This window comes from Peromyscus eremicus, chromosome 5 (assembly GCF_949786415.1).
Source record: "Peromyscus eremicus chromosome 5, PerEre_H2_v1, whole genome shotgun sequence".
NCBI lineage: Eukaryota > Metazoa > Chordata > Mammalia > Rodentia > Cricetidae > Peromyscus > Peromyscus eremicus.
Window position 1 is genome coordinate 11,285,681 of NC_081420.1, and position 12,953 is coordinate 11,298,633.

The 12,953-nt window shown below is 47.2% G+C and overlaps 1 protein-coding gene across 1 annotated transcript in view; it reads left to right on the forward strand.

Moving 5' to 3' along the window:
• The window catches only part of Ror2 (receptor tyrosine kinase like orphan receptor 2), a 191,346-nt gene that overhangs the window by 140,452 nt on the left and 37,941 nt on the right, over positions 1-12,953 (forward strand). The window contains exon 2 of the mRNA XM_059262936.1: positions 10,803-10,880. Within this exon, the coding sequence (XP_059118919.1) occupies positions 10,803-10,880 (78 nt within the window). The remainder of the gene's footprint in view (positions 1-10,802; positions 10,881-12,953) is intronic.

Below are 12,953 nucleotides of genomic sequence, written 5' to 3' on the forward strand. Positions count from 1 at the left end.
TGTTTGGGAACAGGCTTGGAGAGGAAGTCAGATTCGTGTGTGGACATGCCAAGTGTGACTTCTCTCTCAGACATGCACGTGGAGGAGGGAGAAGGCTATGGTGATCGCCTGCCTTTTGGGGGGAGCAGTTCAGCCTGTAAAGTTAACTCTGGGGATTGCAGTATCTTAATGTCACTTAAAGTGAGTCATCCGAGGGTCAAGGCTGTGTGCAGGACTGGGGAAGAGGAGAACAGGGAGGGAGACTGAAGCAGGTCGGTGCAGGAGCCTGTGGAGACCTCGTGCATAAATGGAGAAGCAGAGACTGCTCAAATGTCCAACAGGCCGTTACCAAACATGGCCAGTGTGGCCATGCCAGAATGGGCCCCACACAGTGCCCATGGACCTGGCATGCTGCTCTGCAGAGTGGAATGCCAGTCATATAAATATTATAAGAAAAAGGAATGTCAGGCAGGGAGAGAGGATTGAGGAATTCACTTGGGCACAAAACTGGGGCAGGTTGCGATGCCCAGCTACTGCTGGGAGTGCCAATGCAGGAGCTTGGGGTCACACCTGCCCCAACTGCTGGCTGGTGGGGGCTCGACTTTCTGGCAGTGACATACTTCTCTAAGAAGCTGGCATCCAAAGATAGAGTGAAGGTGTTTCTGTCCCCAGCAGGTGCTGGTGACCAGTGAGACAATCAGTTGCAAGGACTGCCCTGCCTCCTGGGATACGGAGGCTCCTCTGTCCGCCCAAGCCTGTCTGTCATCTAAGTCGCTTGAAGCCAACACTAATATTATAAAGACCTCCTCTGAGACAGTTGGGACCACCCCAAAGGGAAGTAAAATGATAAGGTGCTGAAAGGGAGAGCCGCACAGGAATCACACCTGTTTCTCTTCCCCAAGGCAACTCCAAACAAGGACCTAAGTGGGAACTGATAGCTCACATGTAAGCCGGAATTAGAACGTCAGCGGCCCTTCTCACGTGGATGCCAGTCAGGGTCAAGTTGGGGCCAGCTCCAGAGGCTCTGCCAGACCCTGAGAATCTTAAGCTGAGCAGGCGCTGCCCCCGCCCTGCCCTGCCACCACGGAGTTCAGACTGAAGCAGTCAGGACCTGACCTCTGCAAGGTTGAATGCCTAGTTTGCTTGAGATAACAGGAGTGGGAATTCTTCCCATATAAGGTACCCCTTGTCCCCTGTTCAGGGAGTTGCCTTCCTGACTTGCTTTTCTTGGAGATGGACCTTCATAGAGATGGAGCTTGAGACGACTATCCTAGTAAAGCCTTTCAGGTCTTATCTTGGTCCTGCCATTTCTGAGTCCAAGAACTCAGCTCCAGTCATGTAGTGGGAATAAATAACAACACATTACAGTCTGAATTGCATCGGCACAGAATATCTGTGTTGGTGGATCCTCACTTCCGGGTCTCTGAACTTGGCCTTAGATTTGGAGATAGGGTCTCCGCATATGTGAGCAAGCTGAAGTGAGGACCTTAGAGCCGCCCCTCCCCTCTCACTAGAGAGGAACTTAGGTAAAGGAAAGAGGATTGGTGAGTCAAAAGATCTGTAAGCCAAGGAGAGTGGCCTGGAGCAGGCTTCCCAGGGCCTCAGAGGAAACAATCCAACCCACACCTTGACCTTGGAATAGCGCCTGCAGAGCTTCAAGAAAACCAGTCTCAGTGGTTTAAGCCACTAGCAGTTGCTAGGTATGGAGTACACACCTGGAATCCCAGCATCTGGGAGGTAGAAACAGGACGGGTGGGAGTTCCAAGCTATCCTGAGTTGTTACTTAGTGACCTTTTGCCTTAGAAACAAACAAAAAGCAAGAGAGTGGACAGGACTTGGCCTTGGTTATGGCTTCTTGGGAAAGTGACACAGAAGTCACTCTTAGAACAATCATTTTATCTTTAATTGTGTATTCGTGTGTCTGTGCATGTGAGTGCAGGTGCCCAGAGAGGCCAGAAGAAGGCATTGCATCCCATGGAGCTGGAGGTGCAGGCAGTTGTAAGTCACCCATGTGGGTGCTGAGAACCATGCTTGTGTTCTCCACAAGAGGAACACATGCTCTTCACTGCTAAACCATCTCTCCAACCCCTACAGGAACTACTTTTAAAAAGTCATTGCTGCTGAATGTGGTAGAACATGCCTTTAATCCTAGCACTTGGGAGGCATAGGTTGGTGGATCTCTGAGTTGGAGGCCAGCCTAGTCTACTGGTCTGCATACCAAGTTTCAGGCCAGTCCAGGCTATATAGTGAAACCTTGTCACAGTAGTAGTAGTAGTAGTAGCAGTAGTAATTTGTAAAGTTGAAACTGCTGCCTTTGATGATGTCAGATGTTCACCCCTTGAGTGTTTCTAGAATCAGGTCAAAGCCTGTGTATGCTGAAGCCCTGTCAAGCCTGATGCCCGCAACCAGCCCTTGCTGGAGTTCACCTGTCATCTGAGCCTTAAAGGACTCCATTAAGCAAATGAAAGAATGTTCTTTCCATGGAACAAAACAGCTTAGTTACTTGATTTTCAGGCTTTTGTTTGTTTTTTTTTTAATGTCTTTCTCCATCTTTAATTAAAATTTCCCAGAGATTTAAGTGGGAAGTTGATGGCAGTGACTCGTTTTCAAAAGACTTTTCTGAGAAAACAGGGAGCTCAGAATAGTCGGCTGGCATTCCTGTTTGTTCTTCTCCTGTTCATTCTGGTGTGGAAAGCCACTGTACAGAAAGCAGGCCCCAGAGCCCGTGTCCCTGAGAAGGGTGGAGTCACACCTCCCCTAAGTATACGGTAGGGCATGCCTGGCCAATCCCCCCGCCTCTAACTGCCAGAAACCATCATGTCAGAAAAAGAGAAAGTTCATGAAAGGCCCCAATTCAACAGCTCTCAGGCCTCTCTCCCTTCAGCCAAATATTCGCTGGATCCCTGACAGTAGGCTTTTGTTGGGGGGCTCAGAGCTGTGAGAGGCAGAAGGTAGAAAAAGCATTATGAAAGCAATATTCAAGGGATTTGAGCTGGTGTGTGGACTTGTTGAGATTTTAGTATGTTTGCTGTAGAAGGGGGATCAAAGCCAAGGTCAGGCCAGCAAGAGACACTGGTTATTCTATCTTCAGGTTGCTGAATTTCGTATCATATTTCTAAAGCAGAGGTAAGCAACCCTTTAAGGAATATAGCAGCAGAGGCTAATATTTACCCAACTTAAAGTTAGACATAATGAAAATAAAACATTACAAACCGTTAAGACCATTACCGATTAGATACTGACAGCTCACCGCCAGTGCCGTGTGGGCTTCCAGCTGGCAGTGAAAACTCACGGTGTCACACTTAATAAGTGTTCCTGGAAACACAGTCCCTCGCCACCCACCGTCTCGAGACTTTGGACCTTGCTCATTCTAGGTAGTAATTTCTTTCCTCTTAACCCTTACATTTCCAGCACTGTACGGACTCTGGGATTCTTGATTTTGCCGTTGTTGAGATAGCGTCATTTTGCCACATGTGACTAGTGTTTCTGTACAGGCTGGCAGGTGGCTACACTGTCTGCATTTCCACACAGCCTAGCTCTTCCTAAGACCTATCCAAGGCTCTCCAAGAGGCTTGCTGGAATGCGGCACTCTGGTCTCTGCACCGACTCCTTTCTCACATCTTAGAAATTACCTTTTCATGGGCATCAGATCCAAGAGCATCAAGCCTTGGAGAACAAACCCCTTCACTAATTAAAAGGAGGCAGCTTTGAAGTGTGTGCGGTCTGGTAATCATGTCACAGCGAGCACACTGACTCAGATCACCAGGTAAAGAGAGTCATAGATGAAAAGTCTGACAGCAAAATGTGCTGAAAAGAAGCACCAATCAGAACTGGCCTAGCACCGTGGATTCGAGTCCAAGGGGATAGGCTGAACCTCATTAGCAGATTCTTGCCTCATTCTGTCTCTGCCCTTAATGAGAGCTAGATGCTCTGAAAAAAGGAGCCTGAGAATCTCTCATTGATGCTGTCAATCAAAGTGCCACACGAGAGGCCACGTTGAAGGAAGGCTTGCAAAGGAGTGCTGCTTGACTGGGAGGCAGTGTTCATTTATTCAGAATGCACACACATTTGAGCAGGCTTCCAGCTACTGCATACCCCTGTGTGGCACTCCCTGCTACAGGCAGCCTCCATGGTGACACAGAGCCCTCTCCCTTGGTTGTCACAGAGACAGTGATTTATCCAGCCCTGAATACAGAGGACATCCATTACCAATGTGTTTTCCAGAATACGCCACAGGTTCCTGCCCCCAAACTGCTGCCACCTAGCCAGTGGCAGGTAGGGTGGGGTTCAACTAAAACCCTCAGCAGTCCCCTGAGTATTTTCTGTCAACATTTTTGTTGGAATGCCCTGTGAATCAGCCAGTAACACATGAAACCCACACGTCTGGGTCATGTTCTGCTTACTAGGTTCATGCTTGGATCATTTTCCAGGGATGCTACCATGGAGCATATAAGATGTTGGGAGCCAGAATGCTTTAGACAGATCTTTGTGCCCTGAGAGGTTGGAACAATGAAGGAATGTGTAACTAAGTGGATAGTACACCCATATTCTGCACACCTGGCCTCCCAGTCCCCTATTCATTTATATTAGTGTGGTGCATTTGCTACACACTACAATATGGATATGTCGTTCTATTTGTTTGGTTGGGTTTAGGGCTTCTTTTGAGATGGGGTCTCATTATGCAACCTGGTCTGGGCTAGACCTCCCAGCAGCCTCAGCCTCCAAAGTGCTGGAATGACAGAGTCATAGTGTCTGGCTGATACATTACTCTTGAAAAAAAAGAAAAAAGAAAAGGAAAGGTCCTAAGTTGTGTGTTCTTGTGTGCGGGTATGTAAACATGAGTGCAGGTACCCTCAGAAGCCAGAAGAGGGTGTTGGATCCTCTGCAAATATGTATATGTGCCACATGTGTGCCTGATGTCTGAGATCAGAAGAGTGTGGATTCCCCTGGAACTAGATTACGGGAAGTTATGAGTCATCATGTGGGCACTGGGAATTGAACCTGGGTTTTCTGTAAAAGGAACAAGAACTCTTATCTGCTGAGCGTATCTCCAGTTCTAATGTGAGAGAGTTTTCAGACTCGGTTAACTGAGGTGTGAAGGCACATTCCACATGTGGGTGACACCATCCCATGACCTGTGTTTTTGTACTGAGTAAAAAGATGAGCACCAATGTTCATCTCTTACTGTCTTCAAAACTGATGCCATGTGGCCAGCTGGACCAGGATTCTGCCATTATCCCTTCTTCCTCCACGATGGACTGCACTTCCAAACGGAACTAAAACTCTTTTTTCTTTAAGTTGCTTTAAGTTGGTATTTTTGTTCCAACAGTAAGTGACCTAACTAATACATCACCCTACCAGTTATGTCCACCCAAGTAACAGGGGCACAGGCCATGCTTCACAACCTTGCCAGTTGGCTGGGGACAGAGTCTTTGCACAGCACAAACCCACATGGCTTTTGATGTAAAAACCAAAGAGTTTCTCTTACACACATCTCCCTTATCCTTGGAGTCCACCTTCCAAGACCCCAAGGATGCCTGAAACTGCAGATGGTACCAGGCTCTTTTGTAGAACACGTTTGTTCCTATGCATGTACACTTGTAAAAACATTCAGTTTATAAGCTAGGGACAGTGAGAGATTAATACCAGCAACTGAAAATAAATGGGCAGCTATAATGATTACTATAGTATAGTAGAACTGTGTGAAGGGTCTCTCTTCTCACATGTTATCTCATTTGTGGCCATTCTTCTGGTGTTGATAAGAGATGGTGAGTCTACATGGTGAGATACAGTGATGGGAACAAGGAAGGCACTGTGATATAGAGTGTTACAAAGGCAGACAGTATGGTAACTCCTTCATAGCTAACTGTCGGCAAGGAGGTCACACTGTGTGGACCCAGGGATGATTTCTTTGTGATAGCTCAAGATGGCATCACACTGGTCACAGCTGCACCCAATTTAAGACGTATGAAAGACTTACGTGTGGAATGTTTGTGTAATGTTTTCGTACCCTGTTGGTTATAGGTGACTCAAACTGCAGAGCTCAAAACTGAAAACAAAGGGAGATTGTTGTACTCAGGATGGGCACCTGGGAACACTTACTGGGCATAAGGACTCTGACCAACCACCAGCTAAACTGGGCCAGCAATAGGGACTAATACGGGTCATTGTGCCCAGTTGACAGAAAGCTATTAAGCCATGAGCAGAGCCTGTTAAGTGGTCATGGGGTAGAGGGGGTGAAGGGGAAGAGTTAAAGGTGACATGTGTTCTCCAAGTTCCAGCTGCTGGGCAACGCCCATCCTGCTGTTAGGAAATCTAGCCGCCTGTCCAGTTGTGGACTCTGACACCTTGTCAGCTCACACTTTGCATCCTGGAGCCATCTGGAGTGTCATACCCCCCTGCCATGCCTTTTGTATGTGGGCATTCTGAGGCATCAGTTGAGCCATTGGGTATGGACCTCCCTCAACCACGCAGGGCAGCAGGCCTCATTTGGACACCTTTTCCGTTTTCTTTTCCATTTTACTTCTACAGGCTCGAAGAGCACCTGGTTTATGACGGTGTTTGTATGTAGTGTCTGGTGCAGCAAAGGTGTAGAGGGCTTGGCGATGATGGTGCTTTCCAGGGTCGGGAGGAGGTGGGATGAGGGTGACTGCTAACAGGAACAAGGTTTCTTCGTGGTGGTGTTTGTGGGGGATGAATGTTCTGGAATTTGATAATGATTATGGTTTTCATTATTAAATCCACTAAATACTACCAATATAAACTTTAAAATATAAAATACTTCACATTTTATTGTGTATGACATGTCCTAGTCGAAAAGAATCACTTGATGGGCCTTCACTCTAGAAACATTTTAAAGCTATTTAAACTAGCAACAATACCAGCTAGCTCAGTACTAGTTTGGGCATGGGGTAGAGTATGGGCACTGTTCTTATGTGTTCATTTGGTGTTTCCTTCATATTACACTCAGCCCCTTTTTGAGGCCAGGAAAGGCCTTCTTGGGCCCTGATCACACTTCTTCCCATCTTCCAGTTTACCGCCTTCCCTGTCTCAGCTTGCTTATCAGGTTCAGGAGGCCGCAATGCCTTGAGTGAGGACATTTCTCCAGGCCTGAATTTTATGTAGATTTTAATTTTCAAAACATGAAGGCTTTCCCTTTTTTTCCATTAGAAAACAATAGAAGAGTCCAGTTTGCTGAAATGGATGATGCTGTGAGGATCCTAGGGTCTGGATGCCCTGAAATACTGGCTACTTGCAGCTGCAGAGGAGACAGAACCCCGGGACCCTCTCACATCTGAGTCCCAGAGCTTTGTGTGTGGGGAAGAGGGGGATGTCTGTATTCAGCATGCCAGACCCAGCACCTGGTTTTCTAATTATGTGAGTGATACATTTATTTGTTCAGATGTCCTCATTGGCATAGCACACGAGGTCAAAGGGGACAAGAGTCAAAACCTCAGTGTACAAGCTAAGGGCAAAACAGTCCCAGAGATGCCAGCCTTGCATGCCAGCTGTGACTTTGCACTCACATGCCACCACTCTGCAGGTGGCATCCACGCAGGAGCACACCTCTGTTTTCCCATCCAAAGTTGACCAAGCGGAAGCTGGGACTCCCCACCCTGACCGTGGAAATGAGCTCCGGCCCTTACTTTTGTGTCAGGGTGGAGATTTCTTTGACTCTTTCCACAAATGGATTTCTAAGAAGTTAATGACTTTTATGCCTCTTTCATTGTGTGTGTACACAGTGCCAGCGTGTTTGATTTCATGCAGTCTCTTGACACTTACACAGTGCTGAGTGACAGCTTGCGGAGCGTGCCAGTCTGAAACTTCAAGCTCGATTGCAGTCCTTGGGCGGATGTCTGTTGACAGCATTATGTGGTTTCCACTCTCGCCTTTTTAAAAGACTGTGTCTGTACTAATGCCTCCATGTTTGTGGGTGCACGCATGCAGAAGCCCGTGAACGAACCTTGGCCATCACCCCTTCCTCAGGTGCTCTCCACCTTCATGTTTACGACAGGGTCTCTCACTCGCCTGGAACTCCCTAAATAAGCAGAGCTGGCAGGCTAGCAAGCCCCAGGGACCTGCCTGTCCCCGTCGCTCCAGCATGGGGACTACAAGTGCTCTACCAAGCCTTTTTTAAAACTAACTAACTAACTAACTAACTAACTAACTAACTAACTAAATTACTTGTTACATAGGTACAGTAGAAATGGGACATGGGCTTCTGAGAATGGATTTTTTTTTTTTTTTAACAGTAAGTGTGGATTCTGGGGATTGAATTGAGCTAAACTGATAAAGTGCTTAAGGGTCCATCTCTCCAGCCGCCCCATCTTGGTTGTTTTTTGTTTTGTTTTTTTTATATTTCTTTCTTTTTTTAAATTTATTTATTATGTATACAGTGTTCTGTCTGCACATATCTCTGCAGGCCAGAAGAGGGCACCAGATCTCATTACAGATGGTCATAAGCCACCATGTGGTTGCTGGGAATTGAACTCAGGACCTTTGGAAGAGCAAGCAGTGCTCTTAACCTCTAGCCACCTCTCCAGCCCCCCATCTTGGTTTTAATAGTAACACTACTGGTCCTTCCTCCCTCCCTCAGCACCTGCTGGGTTCTAGCTGTTGTGAGATCAGAGGGCCTGCTGTTGGTCCAGGGAGGTATGCCTGATTGCCCTCAGGCATGTGTAGGGTTTTGGGGGTAGGTTTAAAGAATAAAGACATTAGTTCCCAAGAGTGGGCTGGAAATATTTTATGAAAAGTGCTTTGTGTGTGAGTTTAACCAGGGGTGAAGGGAAGACAATTAGAAAACGACACAAGTCTGCCATGTTTGTGAAGGAGACAGAAGCCAAGGGCACCACAGCTTGACATGGATTTGGAAGCCCTGTGTTGTGGAGGCCATCATCCCAACAGAGAGATGAAAGAACCAACTTAGAGACTTCTGCCTCAAGCATAAGTGAGCCACCATTCCCTTAGTGTGACAAGCTGAAGAACCTGGTCCCTCCGGCTCTGCCTCCGTCATAGCTGGGCCTTTATTCCACCAGGCAAAGCTTCCTCCTACAAGGTCTTGGAAGTGAAGCTGTTTACATAGTTCTTGGTTCCCATACAAACCAGAAATCACCCAACACCAAACTATAAGCTTTGACATTGTGATAGTTGCTGTGATCAAACACCATGACCAGATGCACTTTACGGAAGAAAGAGTTGATTTTGGCTCACGGTTCCAGAAGGGGAGTCCATAATGGCAAGGAGGTGGGGTAGGGGAGGCATGGCCGCAGGTGGCCAGAGCAGGAAGCCAAGCACTCACATCTTTAACCACAAGCAGCAAGCATATAAAGCAAACTGAGAGTGGAACAGGGTTATAGACTGTTTCCTTCAGCAAGGCTGCCCCCCTAAAGTTTCCACAACTTTCCTGTGCAGCACCACTTGCTGGAGACCAGGGGTTCAGCTATTGAGCCTGTTTCTCATTCAGAGCATTGCAGAGAGACGATCTTGAATTGAAGTCAGTATACATAAAGCAAAAGGGACCAGTTTACCATTCTTACTGCGCTACAGTAGTGTTGGCCACGTTCAGCGTCATGCAGACACTACCATCTCTCCAGAACGATTTTCTTCTTCCTAAACTGAAATTGTGTCTCTACTAAATACTGACTCCCCATTTCTGTAACTCCAGTACCTGGCATCCACCATTCTTCCTTGCTTCCATAACTCTAGCAACCCTGGGGGCCTCAGATGAGTGTAATCACACTGGATTCCTCCTTTTATGCCTGGCCTGTCCGACTTACAACAGTGTTCTCAAAGGTCACCATACAACACCATGGTGCCACATTCCCCACCCCCCCTTTTAATCGGGTATGTTTGCTGATCTGTTGTACTCTTTAATGCTTTAAATTCAGGACTGAATAGAAAGTGCGAGTCACCCCAAACCTCACCATTTCTTACCCTCAGCCATTAGGACCCTGTTGAGTCCCAGATCCTGGGTAAAGGCTGGAAGTAAACATGATGGATTGGGGGGACAGCTGGGAATTGGGGGGCTATGTAAGAGCTTCTTGGTTTGGTAGTGCACCTGCCCCTCCCCTTGACTGAGTAGCACTGAGCCCTTTCCTGTTTGTGTTTGGATAAGGGTTCAATCCAGACAAATCGAATCTACACTTGTCCTTAGTGTTCAGGCGCATTGGGTGGTGGTTCCAACAAGCATGTTCTGTGCTTTCTGGGGTAGATGGTTGTCCTCTCAGAGGTGACATTCTACTGCCCTTATAAAGAAGAACACATTTCTGTCATTTACAACATTAAGACCATCACACTAGGTCTGGGGATGTGGAAGGGATGAGTTGCTTAAGAAAGTTTTAATTCTCAGAGCCTGGTGTGGTGACACACACCTGTCACCCTAGTACCTGGAAGGTAGAGGCAGGAGAATCAAGAATTGAAGGCTCTCTTTGGCTACATAGTGAGTTTGAGGCCCAGGATGATGAAAAGAAGGGAAGCCTCTGGATTTTTCTCTTAATTACCTGGACTCTCCATGCAGATTAGCGCAGAACCCTTCGTTTTGATAACCGGTCCCTGCCTTTCTTTGTCTGTTCACTCATTTCCTCTTCTCCCTGGTGACGTAGAGGGCTTCTCTCCAAGTGCTACTGTTCTGTGGCTGTTCTTGGGGTTAAACTAAAAACCACTTTTATAACGGTGTGAAGTCCGATTCTATGAGAGCCAAAAGCGATTGCCATAGCATCTTCCTTCCCCTGCTTTTGCTGATGCTGTGCAGACCTGCGCTCACAGCGTCTGCCCTGGTGGAAAGCCATGTCTCATGTGTGTGTGTGTGTGTGCTCTTCTCCCAGGTGAGGTGGAGGATTCAGATGCGATTGACACCTTGGGACAACTTGATGGACCGGACAGCCCACTTCCCACTCTGAAAGGTAAGACAGAAGGGCAGCTGCCCTTGTGGTTACAGAATATTATGGGGTGGTTGCTCTGCCCTTGTCACTAGGGCCTGGACCTGCCTGATTAATCAGATGATAGGGTCCCCTGGTCTGAGGCTGCTCCATTGCTGGGCAGATGAGATCCCTACCTGAAGTCTTATTTATTTGTTTGTTTGTTTGTTTGTTTGTTTAGCCCAAGAAAGGCTTTGGGGGAATGGTGAGGCTGGTTGGAAGCCAGCCAGCAGATGAAGCTGCGGGAAATGCAGCGGGCTGAGGAGGAAGGGGCCTTAGGGTGCTCAGAGGTTCTGAGCCGAGACTTCAAGGCCAGCTTCCCATCTTGGCCATTTGTTAAGTACTTACAGACAACCATCTCTCCTCCACATTTATTTTTCTCAATGAAATAGCCAAGTCATGGTCTCTCAGAGGGTGACACTTTTCTGTACTGCTGTCTGAAAGGGGATTTTGTCTTCCCTTGTGGTGACGCTTGTCCTTCCTGGAAATTTGCTGTAGGCAGCATGCTCTCCTGTCGTATCGCATAGGCATTATGGGTGCGTCTCATTGACAGAACAAGGGGGACCAACATGGCCTACTTTCTTGAAGAAGCAATAGCTTTTCTTTTCTTAAATAGTCCATCTCTCCCATTTGTGCTGTCCATATGCTTCTGGATATGGGCCAACCACTGGAACATGGTTGACCAAATAGGAGCCGCATCCTTAAAGAAGACTGACTCTCCCCTCCCAGGAGCCAGCAACTGTCTCTTAGCTTCTCAGGAACAGAGGCTCATGAACCGCTTCCCACTCCATGCTAGAATGTTGACCAGCTTTATCTTGTCAGGCAACCACAGCTGCTCATGACTTCAGCTAGAGGAGTGTTGTATTAATCAGGGTACTTCAGAGAAACAAAACTATATATATATATAATATATATATTATATACATATATATATCAGGTTATGATCTGACTATTCTAATAATAAGCAAGAGTTTTCCATGTCCTTTATATAGGCTGCCAGAGAAAGTATGGCCCAGATTAAAGGTGGCTCTTCCCACCTCAGAAGATCCAGCTTTAGATGGGTCTTCCTACTTCAAATGATTCAGTTCACGATCAGTCCTCCAGGTGGACCCACCTACTTGGGTTTCAGTTCATTTCAGATGCAGTCAAGTTGACAACCAAGCACAGCCCTCACAGGTGTGATGCAGATGCTTCATCTGTGGCCACGTTACATATTCTCTGCACGTCGATCAGCTTGGCGTCTCTGTGTTAACCACAACCCGCTGCACAGAGGATTTTTTTTTGGGGGGGTGGAGTCAGAGAGCTTCACCAATCAGGGAATAGAGAGGTAGGAATTTAGAGGGTAATTTGATACTATGTCCATTTAGCAAATTCTAGTAGGTTCACCCCTGAGGCCTGTGAGCTCCTCAGCCATGGGTTCTGGGCCAGATTTGCAGGTACATTTGCATAGGTTTCCTCCTGTGAGCAGGTCTTAAATCCAAACAGAAAGCAGTTGGCTACACCCGGAACACCCATGCCGCTATTACATCCATGGGCATCTATTGCCGTGCCGAATATTATTGCGGTTTACAGGGGTCACAGCTGGGTAAGTCTGTTGAAGACAACTCCCTTTCCCTCAGCCACCACACGACACCTTTCAGTACTGAAAGAGCTGGCCAGCAGGGAGGAAGCTTCTCTCTCTCTCTCTCTCTCTCTCTCTCTCTCTCTCTCTCTCTCTGTTATCTTAAGCAATAGGGTCTTACTTACTATCAAGTTCTGGTAGGTGACCAAGAGCAATGGTGGTTGCCTGAATTGGGGACCTCCAGGATTTCTGACCAGCAACGTACAGGGAGATGTCCCTGGTACTGGCCTTTTTGTTTGACAACCTATGGCTTCTGGGGTGAGCATAAACCCCCATGTAAGGTGATTCCAATTAAGCTCTTCTATATGAAAAAAAAAGCATGTTTTATATATGTTATAAAATAGTAGGTTTCCATATGCCTTTTCCAAACATCCTTAGACTTCGTTGTCCCTTGGGGGGGGAGAGTAGGTTAGAAGACGGCCTTGGGGGAGTGATGC